This window comes from Cyclopterus lumpus, chromosome 11 (genome assembly GCF_009769545.1).
Source record: "Cyclopterus lumpus isolate fCycLum1 chromosome 11, fCycLum1.pri, whole genome shotgun sequence".
Lineage (NCBI taxonomy): Eukaryota > Metazoa > Chordata > Actinopteri > Perciformes > Cyclopteridae > Cyclopterus > Cyclopterus lumpus.
Genome location: NC_046976.1, coordinates 4,415,012 through 4,438,805, shown reverse-complemented (window position 1 = coordinate 4,438,805; position 23,794 = coordinate 4,415,012). Strand labels below are relative to the sequence as shown.

The 23,794-nt window shown below is 45.5% G+C and overlaps 1 protein-coding gene across 6 annotated transcripts in view; it reads left to right on the top strand.

Annotated features, from left to right (window-relative positions):
* hivep1 (HIVEP zinc finger 1) overlaps positions 1 to 23,351 on the top strand; it is a 46,407-nt gene extending 23,056 nt beyond the window's left edge. For 2 of the 6 annotated variants that reach the window (XM_034545975.1, XM_034545976.1), the window contains 7 exons: positions 10,665 to 10,718; positions 13,248 to 19,000; positions 19,108 to 19,241; positions 19,357 to 19,532; positions 20,233 to 20,334; positions 21,020 to 21,552; positions 21,692 to 22,756. In XM_034545975.1, coding sequence (XP_034401866.1) covers positions 10,665 to 10,718; positions 13,248 to 19,000; positions 19,108 to 19,241; positions 19,357 to 19,532; positions 20,233 to 20,334; positions 21,020 to 21,552; positions 21,692 to 22,756 — 7,817 coding nt within the window. Of the gene's footprint in view, positions 1 to 611; positions 753 to 7,821; positions 7,945 to 10,664; positions 10,719 to 11,932; positions 12,230 to 13,247; positions 19,001 to 19,107; positions 19,242 to 19,356; positions 19,533 to 20,232; positions 20,335 to 21,019; positions 21,553 to 21,691 lie in introns of those variants that run through there. The other 4 variants (XM_034545979.1, XM_034545974.1, XM_034545977.1 and 1 more) reach the window with 4 other exon arrangements.
* The last annotated feature ends 443 nt before the right edge of the window (positions 23,352 to 23,794 follow it).

The window sequence follows — 23,794 nt, the reverse complement described above, 5'->3', positions numbered from 1 at the left end:
CTGTCCCTGGCTCTGTGAGTTTTTCTTCGGAACCTCTTTTTTGCGGCCAAATTGTAAAACCCTCAGAATCCCCGAAATGACTCATCCTAAAACAAAGCAGAGGGGGCTTCCTTTTTTTTTCAGTGCAGTGAGGTTAAATGTACAGGCCATATAACAAATATATATATCTAAAAACTTAAAGTCCCCCTTCTGTCAAAAATGTGTTTTGAGTGCTCGTGTGTGTGTGTGTGTGTGTTCTATTATTCTATTATATCTGACACGCTGAAAGCAAAACAAAACTGCGCGACTGCTCGGATTTGACCTCTTTCCTGAGAAGGATATAAAAGAGAAGCCGTAGGATGAGAGCTGAGAGCCTTCCTCACCCGGTGAGTGAGCTGTTGGGCAACCAGCAGTTGGCAGGGCACATTAGATTCCTCCCCCTCCGACACAAACAGCAAGAGGGACGGAGCGAGGTAGAAGGATCCCCTGAAGGGTGCCAAAGCCGGTTTAAGTGATGTCACCCGGCCTGCTCTGTTTGGGCAGGCTCCCCCTCCCCCCTCCCCGCTCTTCCTGAGCCTTACAGGAATTCCCCTCCTCGTCACATTGTTCATAGGAAACCGCCCCTCGCCGCTGCAGAGTCACAGCTGATAGGGCGGAAACACAGACTTGTGACTGCTTGTGTTGACACTGGAGTGAGTGTGTGTCTGTGCACTTGTTGTTCATTTGTCCCAAACAGGAGCTTCTGAGTGCTTGTTCCATGAAACAACAGCAGGGTAAGAAATGAACATTTTGTCCTATAGACTGTTGTGAAACATTCGGAACAAGTGACACGTCCTGCATTATTTATCGCTATGAAGGAGCTGAAGGGGCGTTGGTGTCAGGCTGGTGTCAGACGTGTGTGCAGCACACTATTTAGTTTGTATGTGATGTTTTTTTTTTTTTCCAACATCTGATAAAAGTCCAGAGAGGGAAACACCTCCACTCGCGTCAAACTGAGTGAGACGAGGCTCTCGACAAAGTGAACGACATAGACAGGAAACAGTCAGTGTGCTGTCACTCAGCCGCGGCGCCACGGTAACCAACAAGGGCAGAGCGCTGCTTTCGGTTTAGGTTTGCCAGGGCCTTCAAGGCGCCGGGCCGCGCTATCGGAAACCGACTAACGTCTGTTTAATTTGTGATGAAGCTTTATTTTTCTGTTTTGAACTGTCACTGTGAAGCGCTCCGTTCTCTGAGACTGTGTGGTTGGTGGAGCTGTATTTAACACACTGAATGAGTGACGTCGGCCTGAGCAGAGTGAAGTTCGCTCTCCTGCATGTTTCAGTGCATGTGGGCGCCACCGATTAGCTTGAGGCCGCCGCTCTGCTCCCGTGCGGCGGCTACACACACACAGTAACGGCATCTTAGCATTATTAGCTAGGGGAGCCGTTGAGAGGCAATCGAAATGCTCACGGTCTCGGATCCTGCGCCTTTAAGTGATTAGCTTCTGCGTGTATAAGTGTCAACCTGAGGGCAACGAGTTTATTAATGAACTAGGTCGCAACTAACAATTATTTTCATTGTCGTTGCAATTAATTTTTTCAAGAACCTTCTATTAATAATTTGCTTTAAGGGAAGTTCTATTTAAGGACGTTGTTTGACATTTTGAGAAATACACTTATTCATTTAGTTTAGCATAAAGACTGGAAACGGGTAGAAACGGCTAGCCTGGCGCTGTCTCGATGTAACACACATTGCACCTCTACAACTCACTTATTAACATGTTATGTCCTGTAAACAAATGCAATATAACATGTTAATTACTGAGCTTTAGAGCTGCTGGCAGGTGTGTTTTCTTACCTTCGGACGGAGTCATGCCAGCTCTTTTTTCCACCCGTTTCCAGTCTTTATGCTAAGCTAAGCTAACTTGCTGCTGGCTGTAGCTCAACGTGTTCTCTACACACGAGCGTGGTCAATGTTCTCTTCCCACTCCCAAGATGTCAACCTATTCCTTTAATATTGCTTGTTTTGTTGGTTAAGATATTCACTTCAATGGCCTCGTTGGTCATCTCACCTCAAGGTCCAGTCACTGTCAGTTCTGGAGCTTTTGATCGTATCCCACTGTCTTCCTCAGGAAATGAATTACCCAGTTGGCATAGAACTGTAAAATGTTGTTTATCTTTATTTTATTTCTGAAACCAGCCAAAGTAAAGACTTGAAAAACATGAATAAATAAAGTATAAAGAAAAGAAATTAATAATGTTTCATAGACTATCCAAGTCACAACAATAAAGAAACATAAAACAGAGATAAGTATATTAAAAGTAACAGTAACAAAAATACAGATTTTCTTGGGTGGTGAAATTGTTGCGACGCCCTCTCCTCCTCCTCCTCCTCCTCCTCCTCCTCCTCCTCCTCCTCCTCCTCCTCCTCCTCCTCCTTCATCCTCTTCGGCTGATGCACAAAGCTCAGTGTATGTGTGCACATTTGAGTTTTTCGCTCTAAAGTCCAAATGAAACGTGCTCGGCGTCCCACGAGCTCCGTCCTCGGACCGGCCGCCAGCCGCTGAGCTGGGTTAGTTCTGTGTCGCAGCACCTCGGCACCCGGAGGGAAGTCGAGACGCTGACTGGAAGTTTGACGTGCAGCTTGTTTTACTTCCACTTTTTCTTTTCTTTTTTGCTTCCGAAAGACAGAAATAAAAAAGCGGGCGCTTGTGTTCAGGCAGACTAGCTGCTGAATTTCAATGTTTTAACTTCTCCTCTGAAACAGTAGCCAGTATAGTACTTTACCAGTGTCCTCTACGTCCCACTGATAACTCATAATTTATAACTAATAACTGATGTCTCTTCAGATTTACAATGTACTGCTTTCCTTCGTCTTCAATCACAGTCAATTAAATAATTTAAGAGCATTTCTCATTATTTTCAAGATGATGTTATATCATCAAAACATTTATGGATCCATCAAGGAAACGATCGACAGATAAATCTAAAATGACAATACTCGTTGGTTACAGTCCTTTATTACATATTTAAAAATGACTGGGAAATGCTGCTCAAACATTAATGCATTATAATAATATAATATATAATAACATATCACTCACCAGTGTTATGTGTTTCTACTTTAAAATGCAGAACTTTTACATGTAATAAAGTAATAAGTAATAAAGTATTTTGCCAATGTGGTATTAGTACTTTTACTTAAGTAAAGTATCTGAATACTGCTTAGCTCTGTTTAATGTGATAGTTCACTGAATATCCTTTTCTTTTTGGTACTGCTCAGTCAGATACAAAACAAACACTTTGAAGACCTCACTCTGGGAAATTGTGTTTGGCAATTTTGGTGAATAAATCACTGTGTTCCAACACGCATAATAATGCATATTTTGCCCAATTATGACAAGTTTAACCTAAGAGAGATACTCCCGTTTTATTTATTTATTTATTTTTAAAATGCAAACATGACACCAGTAAGTTGTAAGAAGAAAAAAACGATATTAGAGGAATTGTACGGAGCAGAAATGTTTCCTTCCCGCTGTAATATCGTGTTAATAACCACCAGAGCCTTCGGACTGAATTAGTGCCCTTCAGGTTCATGAATTAAGTGAGGAAAGACTAAAGAGATCAGCTGATGAAGACGGTCGTTGCAGATTCTTCTGGGCAGCTCGTGATTGTATTTTACAGCATCTGGAATAAAACTGGCTTCTCATCTTTCGTGATTTGTGACTGTGAGGGAAGGAACTCATTATTTAGTCTTCCTCGGGGCTGCTTCTCTGCTTTGTGTTTGGAGCCGGCAGATTTCTGTTTTTTGGGGGGGTTAAAAAGTGTGTATGTGTGTGTGTGTGGTCTGAAAAGAGGGTAGCGGTAATATTTACATTCACGTTCCTCCCCGCCTGCACCATTAAACCCAACCCCCCCTCCCCGCACACACACACACACACAGACAACCGTGCACTTTTCTACCCACCCAGCCGAGTTCTTGTTATATCAATTTTTCACAAGGGTGCCCACGCAGTCCCAATAATCAGTTGCCTCCAGTCTGCTGCTTCTTCCACCTACAGAGTCCTGCGGGGGCAGCAGCGCTGTACAGTTACCAAACCTGTGTGTGTGTGTGTGTGTGTGTGTGTGTGTGTGTGTGTGTTCAATATTTAATTTGTTTGCAGCCTCGACCGAAAGTATTACGAGGGAAGGAGTAATGACACGTGTCCTCTAATATGTGTTGTTATTATCTTTAGAAAATGGAACGGGCAGCTGGAACAACTAAATCCACATTTCTGCTTCGAGGTGAACATCTTGTGTGCGTTTGTCAGCATTTCTTTGTCTTTTTAATTTTTTCTTTTATAGACGTGCATTATTAAGGTCGCCCGCCCGAAGCTCTAAGTAAGGCGGTGTTTTTTAACTCTTACATTGTCATTCAACATATCCACCAGTTGAGGGGGCGACCGCTCCCTCTCTCTCCCTCGCTCTCATTCCCTCTCTCCCTCTCTCTCTCTCTCTCTCTCTCCCCCTCTCCATCTCTCCTTTTCTCCCTCTCTCCCTCCCTCCCTCTCTCTCTCCCCCTCTCTCATTCCCTTTCTCCCTCTCTCTCTCCCTCTCCCTCCCTTTTTCTCTCCCCCCTCCCTCCTTCCATCTCTCCTTCCCTCTCCCTCCCTCCCTCTCTTTCTCCCCCTCTCTGCCCCCCTCTTTCCCTGCCCCTATCTCCCAGAACTTGCTTGAATGCTTTGTTTTTGGTTTGTTACACCAACCCCTCCTCTTCCTCTTCCTCTCACCTTGTTGCTCTCTATCTGTACTGATGGACAGGCGTCGCCAGAGAATAATTATGACACCTGTGTGTACCTCACTGAGACATAATTACATTTCTATATCTATATATATTTTTTCTTAATTGTGAAAAAAGACCTGAGCACAAGGAGCTCCAAAAAAACTCGGCAATGAAATGCAGTTTAACGTGTTTGGTTATGTTTCTCTCTCTGCAAAGTAAAAAAAAAATTAGCCCAGACTTCATAAAACATCCCATGGTAAATTATTCATCTTTGAAATTAAAGATTCAAAAGAATAAATGTCCGTCATTGATACTAAATAATTCATCGAAAACAAGCTTTGTCTGACTCCTCCAAGGGCCAAGGACAATCTCTGGGGTCCACGCGAATATGCAAAACAATTTTTTTTTAAATTTTTTTTTTTTTGGGAATGTTGATCCGACAAAAGAAAGACCTCTCTTGGGACATTTTTCATGATTTTGTAACCTTTTATCCCAAAAAAATGTCCAAGATGATGTCTCCGAGTGTGGTGGGTTCTTTTTCATCCAAAACTCCAAGATATTCAATTTATAGCAACAAGAAAAGCGAGAAAAAGGCCAAACACTTTGACATTGGAGTCAACATTTGGAGTGTTTCCTGATGAAACTAACAGATCAAATCTTCGAGTCACTTTCAGTCATTCAAATAGCCTCAATGAACTCCTCCTTGTTGCTTCACCTGTCCATCAACAAGTGAAACAAACCCGGGTGACGCCCTTTTTATGCAGGCTGATGGGAAATGCTCTTTTTTCCACGCTCGCAAATACGCTTTGAACAATATCACGTGAACACACTTTATATGCAATCAATTAATGTGTTTGAACGTTCCCTGGAGGAAGCATCATGAGGGGGATTTCCAGGTCGTCTCGGTGGCTCGATTCCCTGCCACGCCCGTCTCCTTGGTCTCCCATCTTTCGTCTTCTCCGTGTTTCCGTGTCGGTTACGTTTGACAGAGCGAGCCACTCCGGCATTAGCCTCAGTCCGGCTAATGTGAGGCAGGGGAGGGAGGGAGGGAGGGAAGTCACTTTTCGCTCCCCTCTCAGCCAGCTGATGATGATGGACTGCAGGGTAATGGGACTCTCTCGGTACGGACGCTTGTGAGGGGATTCCTCTGCTCCGCATCATCGTCTGGGAGCCCTTCATAACACTAGCCAGTCTCTCAGTCTGGCCTCCGCTTTCAGGCCGGGTTGGTCTCCCTCGAGGCCGCCTCTCCGTGCGGGCGTGTCCGTAACAATAGAGGATGTGTCGGATGCTGACGGTGACCTTTTTATGGCCGCTTATTGCATGGGTCAGCTGCTGAGGGCTGCAGAAAGGCTGCGTCTCCTCCCGCAGGAAAGGGAGATGAAAGAAAAAGGCTGAGATAAGATCAACACACTTCCCTTGGAAAGTGACAGAAGTCTGCAGAGCTCATGCATCGCCCAGCTGCTGCTGATTATCGGAGGAGAGGTTTAATAATAGAGTCATTGTCATGTGAAGCCTGTTTTCTTTCTGGAGTGATACTGATGTAATTATACAGAAGAAGCCTCTACTATAATTAATAGATTGTCTATAAAATGCCCATCACAAGCTCAACATGACATCTTCAGATGTCATTGTTGTCTCAAACGTAAGTCTTTACATTTGAGTTGTGGGAAGTCGGCGATTGTTGGATGATAAATAACTTTAATAACCATTAATCAACAACAAAACTGTTGATGTTGTTTCAGTGACAAATTACCTGATGGATGGTATCTGAGTTTTCAGCTCTACCAACAGCATTTAATGGATAATCTGACTAAATATTGGATTCATTCATTATTTGGGCTAGAAAAAAATGTATTGTCTTCATACTTCATATTTTGTCATTCCACTAATTATGATATAAAACAAACTACTGCATTGTATTTTCTTTAATAATAATTGATGTCACAATTGTTGCATATTTAATTTTAAGGTTATTAACTAATCGTTTAGAGGGCTGCAATTAACATTTGTTTTTATTATTAATTGGCCCGGCTACACAAAACCAGAAAACAGTTTGTGGGAGGGGAAGTCGCCCTCAAGGTCATTTGTGTCCGACCAACAAAACACAAAGATATTGTGAGGAGGAGCAGTGTTGTTGACGTGTGTGTGCGTGTGCGTGTGTGTGTGTGTGTGTGTGTGTGTGTGTGTGTGTGTGTGTGCACGTGGCCGGGCCGAGTACGGCGGGCTGGTGGAGGTGCTCGAGTTACATAATCTCCATCACCCTCCCGCACAGTGACGGGGGAAGAAGGGGGCGGCTGCCGACTCCCATCTCGTCATCTTCAGCCTGCTGAGGCTTCTTCTCCTCCTCCTCCTCCTCCTCCTCCTCCTCCTTCCCCCCCTAAACCCTGCATTTGTTTGCTTCGCCACACTGTGCAGTTCCACATCCAGCTGGCGAGTCCCCCAGACGTCGAACCTGCTCTCGCTGTATGTTGCACGACTTCAACCTTTTAACACTCTTTGTCCTGAAATGTGAAATACGGCGAGATGAAGCGAGTTAGCGGCAGCGTCTCTCGTGGACGCCCGCCCACTGGCATCGCTCTGGCTTGTTGCTAGTCTACTGGTGCAGTGTCACGCATACTGATGACACCAAAACCCACACAGATGCGGTACTTTTGAAAAACAACCCCCCCCACCCCCCACAAACATATATCTTTTTATACAGGGAGAGTCTCACGGGTGTGTCTGAGATGTGAATGCCGTGCATACAGACTCTGTGTCCATATGCTGCCATTGATGCCCGCCATTTGGCAAGTGGAGGCCCAGCAGGGCATGCTGTCAAGCTAAATATGAATGTGTCGCAGGCTGGCAGTGACGGAGGGGGGCGGGGTGGAGGCCGTGTGGAGCTGGGTGGTTATTTGTCGGCCAACAGACAGAAGGGGGCGGTCGGGAGGAAGGGCGGTGGATCTGGTGCAGTTGTGCCGTGTGGGTGGAGGTTGCCACTTTGCTGCAATGTAACACTGTCATTACACAGGCGGGGGTCGAGTTCCCCACAGAAGTTCCGTTTATTGGACCCATTTTCCACCTAGAGGCTCCAGCTCATTAGCATGTGTTTTGTATCCGCAGCCACGTCTTCACTGTCAGACGCCTTATTGGAGTCGAGATGGGCTTCCCCTCCCACTGAGCGCCCCCCACCACCACCACCACCCACCTCCCGGCCACAGCTGATAGGCTGTGAATTAACATCAGGTGGGCGTCGGGATTGAAGAGCGTGCACAATTCCTGTGCGGTGATGTCACTGCGGCGCCTCCGGGCGCAAATAATCACATTTCCCAGTCGACAGCGCAGAAAGAGGAGTGGGCTGGGAAGAGAGGGAAGGCGGGGGGGGCATTAATGATTTGCGGTTGTCATGACGGCGACAAACGAGGAGGAGGCCGACTCCCTCGTTTACAAACTCCCGCCTAGTTGACGTAGCCTCCCGCTTTCGGGCCCTCGCAGCCCCGATGTTCGCGTATCCTGAAGACAAGTCGGACACTTTTGAGACTAAAACCTCGATCTGCATTTGAGTTTCTTATCTGCCGCAGCAGTCCTACAAGCTGTCCAACAGCGCTACGTCAGGAGAGCTATGAGGGAGTTCAGCGGGGAGACGAAGGAGGGAAAGATGGCTACACAAGATGTGTCGGCTGTAGATGAAGATGTAAGATCACAGCCACATGTTGTATTGACTCATTGTCTAATGAATCATGGAAGACAGTCAGATGCTTCGCATGCTTTTCTCTCTTCCAGCCCGCACTGAAACCAAGTGTATTGGTTGGATTGGGCTTTACATTTTTCTTTTAAAGTTGAGTTCTAAGTGTGTTTGGAAGCCTTAAACTGAGCTACCATGTTTTCATCAGTGTGGCTTTCATCACCGGCACCATGCGGGTGCATCCTCTTGTGTTCCCGCGGTTGCCGGGGCACGGTGACCTCACGGTGAAATATATGTCCCGCAATGCCACCCGGACCACCTCGGCCACCCCAACGGCCACCATGAGGGAAACATGAACGGCCCTGTAATCATTCCCCGCTGTCTTAATAACTCTGCAAGCTGTGCATGGAATATCTTTTGAGGCCAACGCTGCCTTGTCCCTTTCCACTGATTTGGGGGGTTTCCTGTTCTTTTCCATGCTCCAGAGCTTCCCTTCGCGGGGTGTCATTTAGCGGGAGGGGGGGGGGGGGTCCTCTCTGTGGCTTGTTATGTAAGAAATGCAATCCGATCTTTAATAGCTTACACTGCATGGTTCTCCCACCATACACAACCACTAATAAGATTTTTGTTGGGCAGTAATCACTTGCGTCTCGGTTTGCCAGTGCGGTCTAATATGAGACATCTGTATCAGGCTGCGCAAACAATGAAGCATATGCTCTAAAAAAAAAAAAAAGGAAGAGAAAATCGACCACCAAATCTTCTAACCAGTAAAATAAGCATTTATTATCCAAAATTGGTTTTGCAATAACAGGCGTTTGCTCGAGGAAGCTGCGAGGTCGAGCCGTGGCAGCCAGCGAGGGAAGCTACGGGATCCTCTCTGCGGCGCCGCCAGGAAAACACAACGTACCGGTTCCCTTTCGTAGGAGGGCGTTCACATGGCCATTCATATGTAAATGTGGCCAGACACACAAACACATACCTCTCTGTATGTGCACGCGCACACACACACGCACACACACACACTCTGCCCTCTCTCTCCTCATGAGCCTCGGTTGCTGTGTTTCTGCTGGCAGGGTGCCTTTGTTTTGCTCCACGGCAGCACAGGGAGGGGTGGGGACGCATTATGTAATCCGTGGCGTGTGTCTAGGATACAGAAACGGAGATGGAGAAGGGTGTGACTATAGTAACACACACACACATGATGACATAATCCAGTGACCTCTTCTGGGGCCCGCTCGTGTCCACCCCCTCGCCAAGGGTTCCCGGCATTGCACTGCGACACACACACACACACACACACACACACACACACACACACACACACCCTCCGTTGACATCTGTGCAATCTAGGGGAAAAAAAGAAAATATTGTTCCCATTGGTCCTCGGGGATTCGTCTTGGGCATAGGAGCTTCGGAGGGTTTCTTTTTCCATCTCGCTACCAACACGCAGAACGCTCTCTGTTCTCATTCACGCAGCAACACAAAGCAGATTGGTTTGAACTCTTTTTCAACGTGTTTCTGTGCCTCTGCACAGCCGCACGATATTACTGCAGTTGACAGGAATCAAAACGGCCTCGCGGAGAGCACAGCCTAGAACAAAAAAAATAAGCCGTGGACGCGCACACTCGCGATGTACTCACTCCCACGGCCTGCAGTAGCGCTCCCCTCTATTCCACTGGGTGTAAGCCATTCACGCCACATGGAGCAAGCGTATGTAATTAATATTGATTACAGTGACACAAAGTTAATACCGCGTCACCTCCCACACGTCCATATGGCTTTGCGGAAACAGGTTCTTCACCTGCTGCATTGTGGGTGATGAGTGACGTATGGGAGAGCTTCCCTGAGGGGGTGTCAGTGGTATTTAAATATGCTAATTGGTCCGTGGGTTAGTTCTCGCTCCGTGAGAGTGAGAGCGAACCCACAATGTCGACTTGTTTGCAAACTTAACCCGTGTGTCATACATACTCCACGCGGTTATTTCTGTGTGTGTGTGTGTGTGTGTGTGTGTGTGTGTGTGTGTGCGTGCGCACAGGGCTTGCCCCCTTTCATAATTACAGTAGTTTCCATAATGGAATCTCTCTCTCTCTCTCTCTCTCTCCCCCTCTCTCTCTCTCCGCTATGGAAGAATATCTGTTTTTCATTTGAAAGACCTTCGTCCTGCTGCAGCCGTGTGGGAAGCATCCCCGGTATCCATCAGTTCCATTCTGCAGTGCCGTTGGCCGTGGAGCGAGGGTCCGTGTGCATTTGTGCTGAAAGTGTTCCTGTTCTTGTCTTGCAGATAAAATCGAAGAGGCCCAGAAAGAGCTCAAAGACCCCAAAGGCTCACAGAAGGGTAAGAGGTGTTTTTCTTTTTATCAAGACTTTAAATAAAAACTCAATCATCAATCAAGTGCATGTATTTATGTTTTTAGGAAGAAATGGGTGAAATGTTTTCTCATTGGAATGGAAGTTTGTTTTAGTTCGTTTTTGTTCCTGTTCACCGACAGCTAGTTTAAAATGAATAAAAATACCTGCTTTGGGTTTTTCACTAAAAGCTCAAAAAATTAATTATTATTCACCGGTCTAGAATGGAAAGTGTTTTCTTTTATTAGTGTTGCAGAAAGTATTTCTTATGTTCTGTCTTTATTGTTGCAGCATTGTATTTTCTCCTTTTTTGGCACTATTATTAATTGATTTATCCAGAATAGTATGTTTATGTGGAGTTAATAAAAATATTTGGTCACTAGTTGCTGTGAATCTTTTGCAGCAGCCACCACATTTATTTTTTACTCCTTCAGAAAAACTATTTGCAATATAAAAATGTACTTGGCTTCTCAGTTCCAGAGTGAATATTCATAATTATATTTTTAAATCCACTGCAGGAAGTTAAATGATTGCACTACAATTAAATGTGGTGCTTCACAGAAAGCAATCTCTATCCAGACAATGTTTTTTTTCATCTTTTATATTTCATACATTTTATAAATAGTATATATACAATCATCTTTGCATAAAGAGAACATTACAACAACACATGACGGACCTGTTCTTTTTTTAAGTGGATTGGTATGTAACTACAAATAGAAAAGCCAGTTTGTTTGAGCCGAAGCGGCTTCATGGTCTCCGTTTAAGCCAAGCTTAACTCATCATTGTTCTTTTTTAGAAAAAAACACCAGCTCATTTGCGGGACATGTACGCTTTGATGGAATCATCTGCTGTGAGATTGGGGGGGAGATGCTCAATATGAATATCTCAATAACCCTCAAGGTGCTTTTAAAAAGGACCTTCTTTCTGTCACATGCATATCACACTCGGCCACTGTCTTTATTGTATATAAAAATCACATGCTTCATACGGTTATCGCAAAAATTAGGTAGGGGAGGAAAATGAGATCAGAACAATCTGATTGGTTGAATTGTTATCCGACGATAAGCCTCAACAGCTTAAGACAGACAGTGACAAATGGTGTTTGTTTGCTAAGTACTTTTCTTTTCTTTTTTTATGATGGAAAACTTGTGGTGAAGTCATGGAATCTCTTTCGCAGACTTGTCCCAGTTGTGGGTATGAAGACCTAATCCTTTTCCCATGTCTTTCAGTGGCAGTTGATACAAATGTGTTTCTCCGTGAGGCGAGTTATTAAAGGTTACGGGGGTTTGCTTTGAGATCTTTGTGTGGAGAACAGATTAACGTGTGTCAAGACGAGGTGCTCCTCAACCTGCTTATACAAGAGACCTTGAAGGATCCGTGACCTCATCTTGGGAAATACCTACACGGGCCAGGAAACTGTGACAGGGCACTGCTGATCTTACGCAACGCGTCCTTAAAAACACACGGCTGAATCACCACACATTATGGGACTGCTTGGTATGGGTGTGCCCTTTATGAAAAGTGCGCTGCTTTATTATTGCTTTGTGATCGGCCAAGCCGCCGTACGCCGCGTGGGCCTCTGTGGCATTAGTCACACGGCAAATCAAAATAAATGACATGATTGTTTTTATTATAAAAAACACATCACCATCCAATTTCATCAGAAGAAGTTACTAATAAAAACATGAATTAGAATAAAGGGGTTAAGCTTTTCATACATTGACACGTCAGTGTTTGCTATTGAGTACAAGGTTTTGCTTTATAGAACCGTTGTGCATGTTAAACATAATGATTTAATTGTTTTGCACACTGATTGTATGTTTGTTGCTGGTTTACAGAATGACTGCATGGCTCTATAACAAAGCAATTCAAACATAAATAATAGTTTTGGTTCAGCGTGAAGGCTAAGCAGTGGAAACCTCCACAGTCACCAGAGTTTGCACAGTTTATATGGAGGAGAATTCCTATAATAAAGTATCTATCTATCCTAAAATAAAGGTAGTTTAATAGAAGGAACATATAAAAGGTTATAAAGCAGCTGTGATTAATAAATGACAATAATCAATAATTAATCAGTTGACGAGCAGATAAAATCAAATGTAGTTTCTTCATTATTTGGGAGATAAACTGCACCCGTTGTTTTCTTTCACATGATCAACTGTGTTAAAGCAAATTAGGAATGAAAACTGAATATTACTGATGTTTAAATAAGAGTTAATATAATTGACTAGTCCAATAGTGCAATAGCTTTAGGTATTGGTGGGCTCTCACTCTATCCACTACTTTACTAAAATGGGTATTATTTTTAAACCAAATGACGAAAAGTCTAAAGATTCTGATCTCTAAATGGAATATAATATGCGAGAATTATCACCACTCTCTATGTTTTTATTAACTGCCATTACTTTCATGTCCTTCATTTCAAAAATTTAACACGTGAATTACATTTTCACAAAGTGTGGGGAAAGATGGTGTTGTTGTACCAACCGTGCTTTTCTGTCTCCTTCTCCCACAGAAGGCAGTCGGAGAAATGCAAATAACGTAAAGGGCCTGAAGAGGAAAAAGGTTGTTGCAGAGAATCGGCTGGAGAAAATTCCGAAATCGCCGGTGAAGAAGCCCCTGCAGTTGAAAACATCTGGAACTGCACTGCACGGAGCAGCGTCCAAGGAAGCTACACCTTCTTCGTGCTGCTCCTCCTCCAACAGTCCTTCCCTCAATCCTTCCACATCACCCAGTGGGAAAAGAGACCCACAGTATGTCCAACCAGTTGCGACATCCCCTCACAAGGGGTCACCTTCCACCGACGCTGAAAGGCTGAAGCAGGACGAACCGACTTCTAGCCCGCCATCACTTGAGTCCACTGCTGGTGAGGAGGGCTCGTTGATCAAAGTGTCTCAGTCTAAAGACAGCAAGAGCAGAGACCCCAGCTTTGAGGGAGACCCTTACCACAGCAGTGCTCCACTAGATGTTCTACTTAAGGCCATGGAGCCTGACTTTAGTACACTGGCCGAGAGAAAAAACTCCTTGCAGGTCGCAGCCATCGTAAAACCAGCTTCCACCCTTAATGCCCAATCAAGCTGTGAATTAACAACAATGCCTGCTGTCAATATTGGTCTCCAGAACCAACCTTTGCATATGCAGACATATTATATTGACAAGCAAGGCAACTTTATTGGCATTGCAGCCCCACTACAGACATCTACACAGGGTACCCCCATGCAGTCCTCTCCACTAGCTACACCGCATTTTATGCCAGAAAAGCCTAGCTTGCACATGAGCTTTAATACTGGACCCTCAACTATAACCCATGCACCTGTTTCCTCAGGCGCCAACGCTTTGCCACAAAGCCAACCACCAGTTGTGCACACATGCCAGTCCCTCTCAGCAAGTGTTCCAAGCACCATTCAGGTCCCTGTTACACCTTGCAGCAACCAAGTTCAGATGAATGTTGGTGCTGATCAGGCTTCCAAGGACCAAAAGCCAAAGAAGCCTGGAAAGTACGTTTGTGAATACTGCAGTCGGGCGTGTGCAAAGCCTAGCGTGCTACTCAAACACATCAGGTCTCACACAGGAGAAAGACCATACCCCTGTGTAACTTGTGGCTTCTCATTCAAAACCAAGAGCAACTTGTACAAGCATAAGAAATCACACGCTCATGCTATAAAACTGGGTCTCATTGCACGCTCTGAGTCTGGAGGTGGCTCACTCTCTCAAGAATCGGACAAAGCCCTAGGAACACATTCAGAGGCAGAGGAGAGTGGGGACAGTGACGAGGATGGTAGCACTGCGGACCTGGACCCTGACTCATCTCAGAGTAGTGTGGCAGCTTTGTCTGAAAATAGTTTACAGAGTCTAGGTACAACCCAAGCAAGTCACGGGGAAGCAGACTCATCAGCTGTGTTTGAGTCAATTAAACCAGCACCAGGTCAGAGAGCGCATGAGCCCAAAGTGACAGCTGCACTTCCAAAAGTTGTTGTATACCCAGTTAATGTCTCCCCTCTGAGGGCAGATAGCCCGAGAGTTACATGTGCAGCACCTGAGCAAGCGGCTGCACAACGGCAACGAGAGTTCCAGACTGCTAATATGAGATCAAGCATCACAGTGCTGTCATCTCTCAAAGAGGTGGATGGTACGAATCCCTCACTAGATACTGTGAGTGAAGATGAAGACCAACAGTGCAAGTCTCCACTGTTAGGTGGACATGCTCAGCTTCAGAGGCAACAAGCAACAGATTTTTCTCAACAGCAGCAGGTCAAGTGTCTACTAAGCCCTCGCAGTTTGGGAAGTACAGATTCGGGCTACTTCTCACGTTCTGAAAGTGCTGACCAGGCAATGAGTCCACCCAGTCCATTTGTTAAGATAACTCCACCAGTAGATATTGACATTGCCAAGAATACCCTTCCCAGTGTCCCTCCTGTGGTCACAACAGTAATGCACGTAGCAGCTGAGCAGAAGCCACGAGCCACAGAAGGACAGATGCGTCCACCATTAGAAGCCAAAGCACTCTCTCTGGAAGAACGGATTTCAAAGTTGATATCTGATAATGAGGCAGTAGTTGACAACAAGCAGCTGGACAGTGTAAAGCCGAGGAGGACATCTCTCTCAAGGAGAGGTAGCATAGACTCCCCTAAATCATACATATTTAAAGACTCTTTTCAATTTGATCTTAAACCAATAGGAAGAAGGTCAAGTTCCAGCTCAGACATCCCAAAGTCCCCATTTACTCCAACAGATAAATCTAAGCCAGTATTTCTTCTCTCTGTACCTTCTCAATACCCACCAATGGACTGTTTGCCAATAACAAGAAGTAATTCTATGCCTACTACACCAGGACACTCTGCTCTTCCCCTTAATGTTGCCCCCCTCCCCCACCCTCTGCGAATTTGTCAGTCATTTGATGACAAAATGAGTTTGTTTAATGATGATGTATTTTCATCAGCCCCATCAACCCCAAATCCAGCAATACATTCTCGTACCTTAGTCAGACAAGCAGCAGTGGAGGACTTTACCACAAGTGAGGGGCATGGCCTCCCTACTGTTCGCTCCATGGATGAGGGCTATCATGGTCCAAGCAGTTCCACGGAGCTGATGCAAAGAAGCAGATCTTTTGAGCACAGTCAAGACAGAAACAGAAAGCCCCAACAGAACAAAGGCACAATGTATGAGTGTGAAACGTGTCGTAATCGGTACAGAAAGTTAGAAAATTTTGAAACACACAAGAAATTCTATTGCTCTGAGCTGCATGGTCCAAAAAACAAGACGATCACAGTGAAAGAAACCGATCAAGATGTGTTTCACGTTAACACAATGCAGCCCATAGTCCCTAGGTCAAGTAGTGGCTCAGGAATACTTGATCAACAGACATCAATTAGGAAGAGAAGGAAAATGAAAAGTGTTGGAGATGAGGACGATCAATCTCCTACTGACACCATTCCACCTTGTTCAGTTAGTTTTGAGCTACCGACAGCTTTGGCAAATCAGACTATTTCGCAGCATGCTGTAATAGTAGACATACAGCCCAAAAACAATCTGTCAAAGCTACCTCAGATTCAGCTCTTAGCAAGAAGTATTAATACTTCGGATTCCAGACTGTCGCCAATACGAGAGACCCAGATCAGCACTTCTGCTAAAGGAGAATTGCAAAGGCAAGGCAGTGGTACTTCAGTCATCAGACACACCAACTCTCTCAGCAGACCCAATTCATTTGAAACTGAATCTATAGACAGGGCCTCTCCTGTTGATATTTTAGAGAAGGATCCCCTCAACAAACTCAAAACTGATGCAATAGCAAATGTTTCAGCTGACAGCTACCATGAAAAAATGTCCCAACCCAAGATTGCTGACTATGGAAAGCAAAGGCCGGAGCAGTGCACTGATGGCACAGTATCAGCAGTTGGTGAGAACACTACTCCTGTCCATCAGTCTCGTCTGGTACGTCAAAATAACATCCAAGTTCCTGAGATTCTGGTCACAGAGGAGCCTGACAGAGAACATGAAACGCAGACCACTGAGCCATTGGATAAGCCTGCAGATCAATTCAGCTGGCCTCAGAGAAGTGAGAGTTTGTCAAAGGTACCACCAGAGAAACTTCCGCCAAAAAAGAAAAGAATTCGTCTCGCTCAAATGGATCAATCTTCAGGTGAATCTAGTTTTGAGTCCAGCGTCTCGCGAAGCCTCAGCAGGGACAGTAGTCTTTCTCGTTGTTCCAGCATCTCGGCCTCTTTTGACAGAGATGAGCAATCTAGGTCAGAGAGTCCTTCCAGAGGGGAGTGTCTCAGCAAAGTGTCAGAGCCTAAGGGTTTGCCAATAGCCTTCAACACCCTTGGTGTGCCCGGTATGATGAGGCGTGCGGCATCTGAACAGATCACTTGTACTCAACCATCTGTGGAGATTTCATGCGACTACCGTAGCAAGTCCTTTGACTGTGGCAACGTCTCCCCCAACAGATCTTTGTCACCTGCTGGCAAGCCAAAAAGTGGACAAATGCCCCAAGTTTCCCAGGTGCCACTTATTGAAAGGAGGCGGGGGCCATTAGTTCCCCAAATGTCTTTAAAGATAAGCCCCGAGAGTCAGCAACCGGTCCGAAAAGCTATCATTCCTCTAGATAAACCTCCCATTACGAATGTTAGCTCTTTAACCTCGAATAGATCCCAGCAGATTCACATTGCCAATAGGCGTAACGCGGCTCAGCCTTTTATCCTGCACACTGGAGAAGCACCTTTGCTAAAGAATGAGCAGATGGTGCAAAGCATTCATTTGGGTAGCCCAACTCAGCAGCCCCAAGTCCATGGCCTTCCACACCCTTGGCATCAAACATCAAGGGTTCAAACATGCCAAAAGATACAACCACCTCTGAGCCAGATCTTAGTGTGTCGTGAGAATGTCCAAAACAAACCAGCCAACTCTGAAGAAAAGAAAGAAAAAAGTTTTGTACCCAAATACCAACTGCAGTGTCCCGCTCTGAGAGCAAGCCAAACATTTTCATTCTCCAGCACAAAGGGCACGCAGATAGCCTTGCCAGTTTTAACAATTCCTATTGCTAATCCAATTTTGAGCACGTCGGACATACTCCAAAATGTATATGTTGGCCAACCCAATCAACATGCCTCTGAGATTAAGACACAGACTGTTGTTATGTCAGGTGGACAGCAAAGAGACCCATTTAATCCGACCCGAACAGGTGGTATACCATTACCACAGATCCTCATCACTCATGAGCATATGCACCCTGCCCCCTCGGTGTCCAATAAAAATAGCCTCTTATCCACTCACAGTTTAGAGAGTGATACTCATGCTGTACCAACGATAAAGAAGGACAAGACTCAAACAGTTAACACTCATAGCCATTCTGGTGAACAAGCACCTTCTCTCGGATCTTTACATTGCACACAGAAACTGTCATCAGTGACTCTTTGCCCACAGCAGGAACCCACTGCTTCAAGTAAACGAATGCTGTCACCTGCCAACAGCTTGGACATCTATATGGAAAAGCATCAGAAACGGGCTAAGGATGAGCATGGCGTGGCCTGTCTGACTGATGGCAGATCGGTCAACTATCTCAATTCTAAGATGTCAGAGGTTACCAGACAGCGGAAGTTAACACTAGTTCGGCAGGTTTGCACAACTGAACCAGTGGACAGTCCCATTAAAACTGAGGCCCCACCTCTGCCGCAGGTTAATAAAACAGATGGGGAGAAGGACTCGCAGGCTACTGATGACGTTAAACCCATGTCACCTGACAGTGCTGGGCTGAATAAAGACACAAGCACTATTATTCATGAGGAGGCAGGCCCTGGTCTTAATAATACACCTTGTAGCCAGGGCACCTCCATGCCAGCTAATAACACTCTGAAACCCAAAGAGAAAGCTGAGGAACAGAGATGGACTCCTGCCAAATCTCCTATTAGGCCCTCGAGCTTCCACGGTGGTCAGGTGAAACTGACCACATCTGTGTCTGTGGTTAACGCTAAAGACAGTCATCGCCTGTCTTTCCCCAGCCTGAAGACTGCCACCACTTTCACATGGTGTTTTTTGATGAAGAGGAAACCTCTTCATATTCCACAGACTGACCTGAAGACATCAGCCTACGCTGTCTGGACTATCAGCCCTAACAATCCTAACCTGCTGGGGTTGCCCACCAAGGTGGTCATGTCTCTGTTTGACTCCAAGCAGAGCTCCAAGAAAGTACACTACACCTCGGCCATAGAAACTAGCGGGAAGTCGGACATCTTGTCTTACTCGGGCAAGCTGAAAGATGTCATGCCCAGGGTAAGATCTGATGCAACGTTCCATTTTTTCAAATATTTGTTTATGTGCTGACTTCTTTTTTCTTAAATTAAATCTTTAAATACATCGGTCACGTCTTCTCTCTGCAGGTGCCAATAATCCAGAAGTCTGTATCAGTTGAAAACAGAAGTAAAGTGCAACCAGAAACTCCGGCCAGCAACGAGTCAGACAAGGACGTGGCATCGAAAACAGAACCAAGACGGGTCAAAATATTCGATGGCGGGTATGATTCAGAACTATTAATTTGATTTATATGATGTCAATATTATAAATCTTTTGTGCTTGGTTTAATGCGTTTGTCTTATTTGTCCTTCATGGTTTCGGTTGCAACCCCACAGATACAAATCTAATGAGGAGTATATCTACGTACGTGGGCGTGGACGCGGTAAATACATCTGTGAGGAATGTGGGATCCGCTGCAAGAAGCCGAGCATGCTACGCAAACACATCCGCACCCACTCAGATGTCCGGCCATACCACTGTGTCCACTGCAACTTCTCTTTCAAGACCAAAGGTCGGTGCGCATTAGTTGATCAGTGTTCAGAGCTACGCATCCAAAGCCACTGCTCCTTTGTGTACATCTGCCATCAACCAGGACGTTTGAACTGGTTTGAAAGCAGTGAAGTCTCTGGACTTTCACAATAATCAATTCTACAAAATCCAAAAAGTGCATTAAAGAAAAGCTTTCCAGAAACTAAGATGGACCTTGCTCTCTGGTCATGTAAATGTATAACATACAAGGGTTCCAGATGTTAGTTGTCTTTTAATATACTGCATTGTATGTGGTTCTATATTACTGAATACTTACACACCATGATGAATATGATACCTCAAATTCTAATAACATTTTGGGACACTGATCTCATATCTGAACATAGTTTTTTTACACAAATCCCATTTAAGACATTATGTTTTTAATATCCTTGAACTGCGACAGTTCAACATCTTCTTTTAAAAAAAGTAAAATGTAGTTTCACCATCTCTTAAACCAAGACAGTATGATTCACTAGTCTTTATCGAACTTGCCTACCCACGCCACACTGCAGAACAGTACCCGTGTCAGAGCAACCCACGTTCATTTAAAAATGTCTTTATCAGTTACTCACCCTCCACATACAGCTCGCCCAAAGATCGCATTCTCTTACATAAACTCCTTCTGTGCTTTTGTTCGAGCTCTTCCCATCCGTAAGACCTCGCTGCCTCTCTTCTTGCAGGGAATCTGACCAAGCACATGAAATCCAAGGCCCACAGTAAGAAGTGCTTGGAGATGGGGATTCCTGAGGGTCTCATTGAGGATCAGGATGCAGAGGACTCAGGTACTGGGCTTAGCCAAGAATTGGTGTGTGTGCTTAAAAGCTTATTAAACAAAAATGAACTATTCTCTATAACGGGTTTATTTACAGTGATAAAGTGACTTAAGACAGGCAGGTATTGTGTCCCCCATTTGCTTTGATTTCAAACTACATGATTAACCTTCTTGGAATAGTTCTCATGTCATGAGATATAAAACACAGATTGTCCCCACTTGTGCTCTCTTGCTATGTCGATAAATAGCTTTGCCATGTTCTAATTAGACATTCTAAAAGCAGCTCCTTCCTCTGTTAACTCAAAGCGCATGTGGGCGGCATGCACAGCTTTTAGAAAGGAAATTGCTGCGTCTAATTTTAGAAGAAAAAAAAGACAGAGCGAGAGAGAAGCTCCCTAAAAGCATTTTATGGTCCCAGTCTCTTAAGAGCATATTTGTTTTTCCTTCTCTGCCTGTGCTGGAGCTCAGGGGCGTGTGGTGGTCCAGGGTGTGAAACACTGCAGCAGCACAAAACGTCACCGAATTGTATTCTTAGCGCTGGGTTTCTCTCACTGTGTGGAAGAACCCTGCATGATGATAGAAGACCTTTAATGAATAAAAGTGGTTTGACACGTGTATTTTCATATCAGCTCTGATGACTCATTTGTTCTCCAGAACACCAAGAATAGACTTCTTACGTATTCTTTCATGTACAGGAGACCGGAGTCAGGTGAGCAGCGTCGACCGCCAAGATTCAGATGGGGACGACTCCGATGGCCCCGATGATGAGGAGAACGACGACAACGAGGAGGAAGAGGAGGACAGCCAGGCGGAGTCCGGCCTGTCCACCAACCCTTCTGTCTCCGCCAGCCCTCAGCACATCCCTTCCAAAGAGGCGGAAGTCCCTCCTAGCGCTCTGCTGGCCAAGATGTCAATCTGCTCAGTCTTCCTGCCGCTCTCCCGGCCTCCAGCCTCCGAATCCCACGCATCAGACTCCGAATGTGTTCCCATGATGAGCCCCGTGTCCCTGAGCAAGCAGATATTCCTCTCTGGGTCCTGCTGCGGCTCAATGCCCCTCCCTTACTCTCCTCCGCCTGTTGCCACCACGTTAGACTCCTACACCTCAGACACCGAGTCGGTGCACATGATGAGCCCAGTGTCTCCGTGCCGGCAGATGTCCATCGACTACCCTGACTTTGATGGGCCCCCAAGTCCCCCAGTGCCAGGCAGGGGCTCCAAGCTAGGCCAGGTGAGACCCATGTGCTCTTGTTGTGTCTCTGTCCACCCATCCCTGCCCGCCTCTTTTACTTTCCAATCAATTCCCTTACTTTGAATGCTCGAGATCTCGAGAAATATGACTGAATATTGAATGTTCTCTCTTTCCACAGGACACCTCCTCTGCACCTCCTGCTATGGCAACCAGCGAATCGGGCATACCCGTGAACCGCAGCACTCAGACGTCCTCTTATGTTTCTCAAGGCCTCATGCACTTTCCCCCACAGGGACTCTCCCAAACACCAGGAGCCGAGACACACCTGTTCAGCCACCTGCCGCTGCACTCCCAGCAGCCCTCTCGCTCCTCCTACAGCATGGTCCCCGTTGGGGGAATCCAGCTCGTGCCTGCTGGCCTGGCAGCTTACTCCACCTTCGTACCGATCCAGGCTGGCCCCGTCCAGCTCACCATCCCAGCAGTGAGCGTCATTCACCGGAACACAAGCCCGTTACCAGCCCCCAACACTACCCATCCAGAGGGCTTGCTAACCCAGCCACTTGTGGTCCAGGAACCAATCAGCAGTGCCGTGCCCTGCTTCCCCTTAAGGCAGGTCACTGGCCTGCAGGCTCAAACAATACAGCCAGTAGGTCTGGAGACACTAAACCTCATGGGGCTCACAAACACAGGCATGGCATCCACCCAGCTGCTGGCCCAGCAAGGACTCACCCTCAGTGCCACCCTCGGGCTGCAGGTGTTGGCTGCCAACCCCACCTCCCAAAGCGGCACCGGCCCCCAGACACACGTCCCTGGTCTGCAGATAGTTAACATCGCCCTGCCCGCCATCATTCCCTCTCTCAGCCCTCTCTCCACCCTTAGTCCTTTCCCTGGGTGTTCAGAGAGGCGGGGCAGCCCTGAAGCTCAAAGTGAACATTGGCTTGGTTCTTTACGGAGCTGCATGCCCGCTTCCCCGTTTCAGGTCAGCAGCTGTCCAGAAGTGGCCTCGGGCAGCAGAGCAGAGCTCACACAGACTGTCGAGAGGCACGAAAGAGAGAACTCCCCACGGCAGCATCGATCGCCGGCCCCTGAGAGACGAGCAGACAGCGCTAAGGAGTCACCGGTCGAAGGAGCTAGTGACCCTGCACCTCCTCGACCCCCGCCAGTGACCAGCTGGCAGCGGGTAAATGATGACTATAATGAGGTATCCAGTGATGATGAAGACAGACTGGTCATTGCCACCTGAACACCCCGCGTGGAAAGCTCTTCTTGTTCCCTTTTTGTAATTCTTGTCACTTTGTAAGACTGAAAACACTTTTCAGGGGGTTTGTTTCGTTGCAAATCTCCTTTCAAAGCACAGATGCTGACGTTCATATAGTATGTGCAATCATAAAATTATAATAATGACCAATCATTTTTATTTTTGTCAGCTCCAGACAATTTCTTTTTTGTACATGTTGTATAGACAATTGTGCCTTTTTATGGAGTTTCTTGTTTAGGAACCTGTACATAATTCCTTATAAATTCAGTAGTTGCTTGTGTTCATTTCAAAAAATAGAAGTCAAGAGAGGCATAAAATGGAGGATATGAATATGAATTTTGGAGGATTTGTTATTCGAAAATTAAATTTATTGAAATTATAAATGTTGTACTGGTATATGTACATTTCTATGGATATTGGGCAATGTTTCTGTGTACAGATGTTGTGTTCAACTATTTATTATAATCCATCTAGTGCCCATTATGATTCATAAGTCCATAGGTATGTGCATTATGGTAGCTTTACATTGCTGTATCAATATTCTTAACTGTATCAGTAAAAATTTGTTTACAAACATTAATGTGGTGTCACTGTATTTTTGTCAGTTAAACAGTAATATATATCATCACTACATATTTTCCCGGGGAGCAACTGGTGGTTCAGGGTCTTGCTCAAGGACACTTACCAATTTGTTTTTAATCAAAAAAGGCAAACCTTCACCAGTTCGGCTTCAAATGTTCTCTTTCTGGTTTTCTTCTTCGTATATAATGATAAACAGATTATATTTTGTGTTGGTTTGACCTATCAGACATTAGATAACATCCCTATGGGCTCTGGTAGATTGTGATGGGCAATGTGCTGACATTATACAGACCAAACAATCAATACTCAAGAGCACACAAAGTAGATTAATTCCTATTTAAAAAAATAGTTGTATTCTAAGTTTTAATTAAATAAATGCATAGAATGTATGAATGTGATTAATGGCTGTGCCCAATCAACCACAACCACACGTGTCCAAGG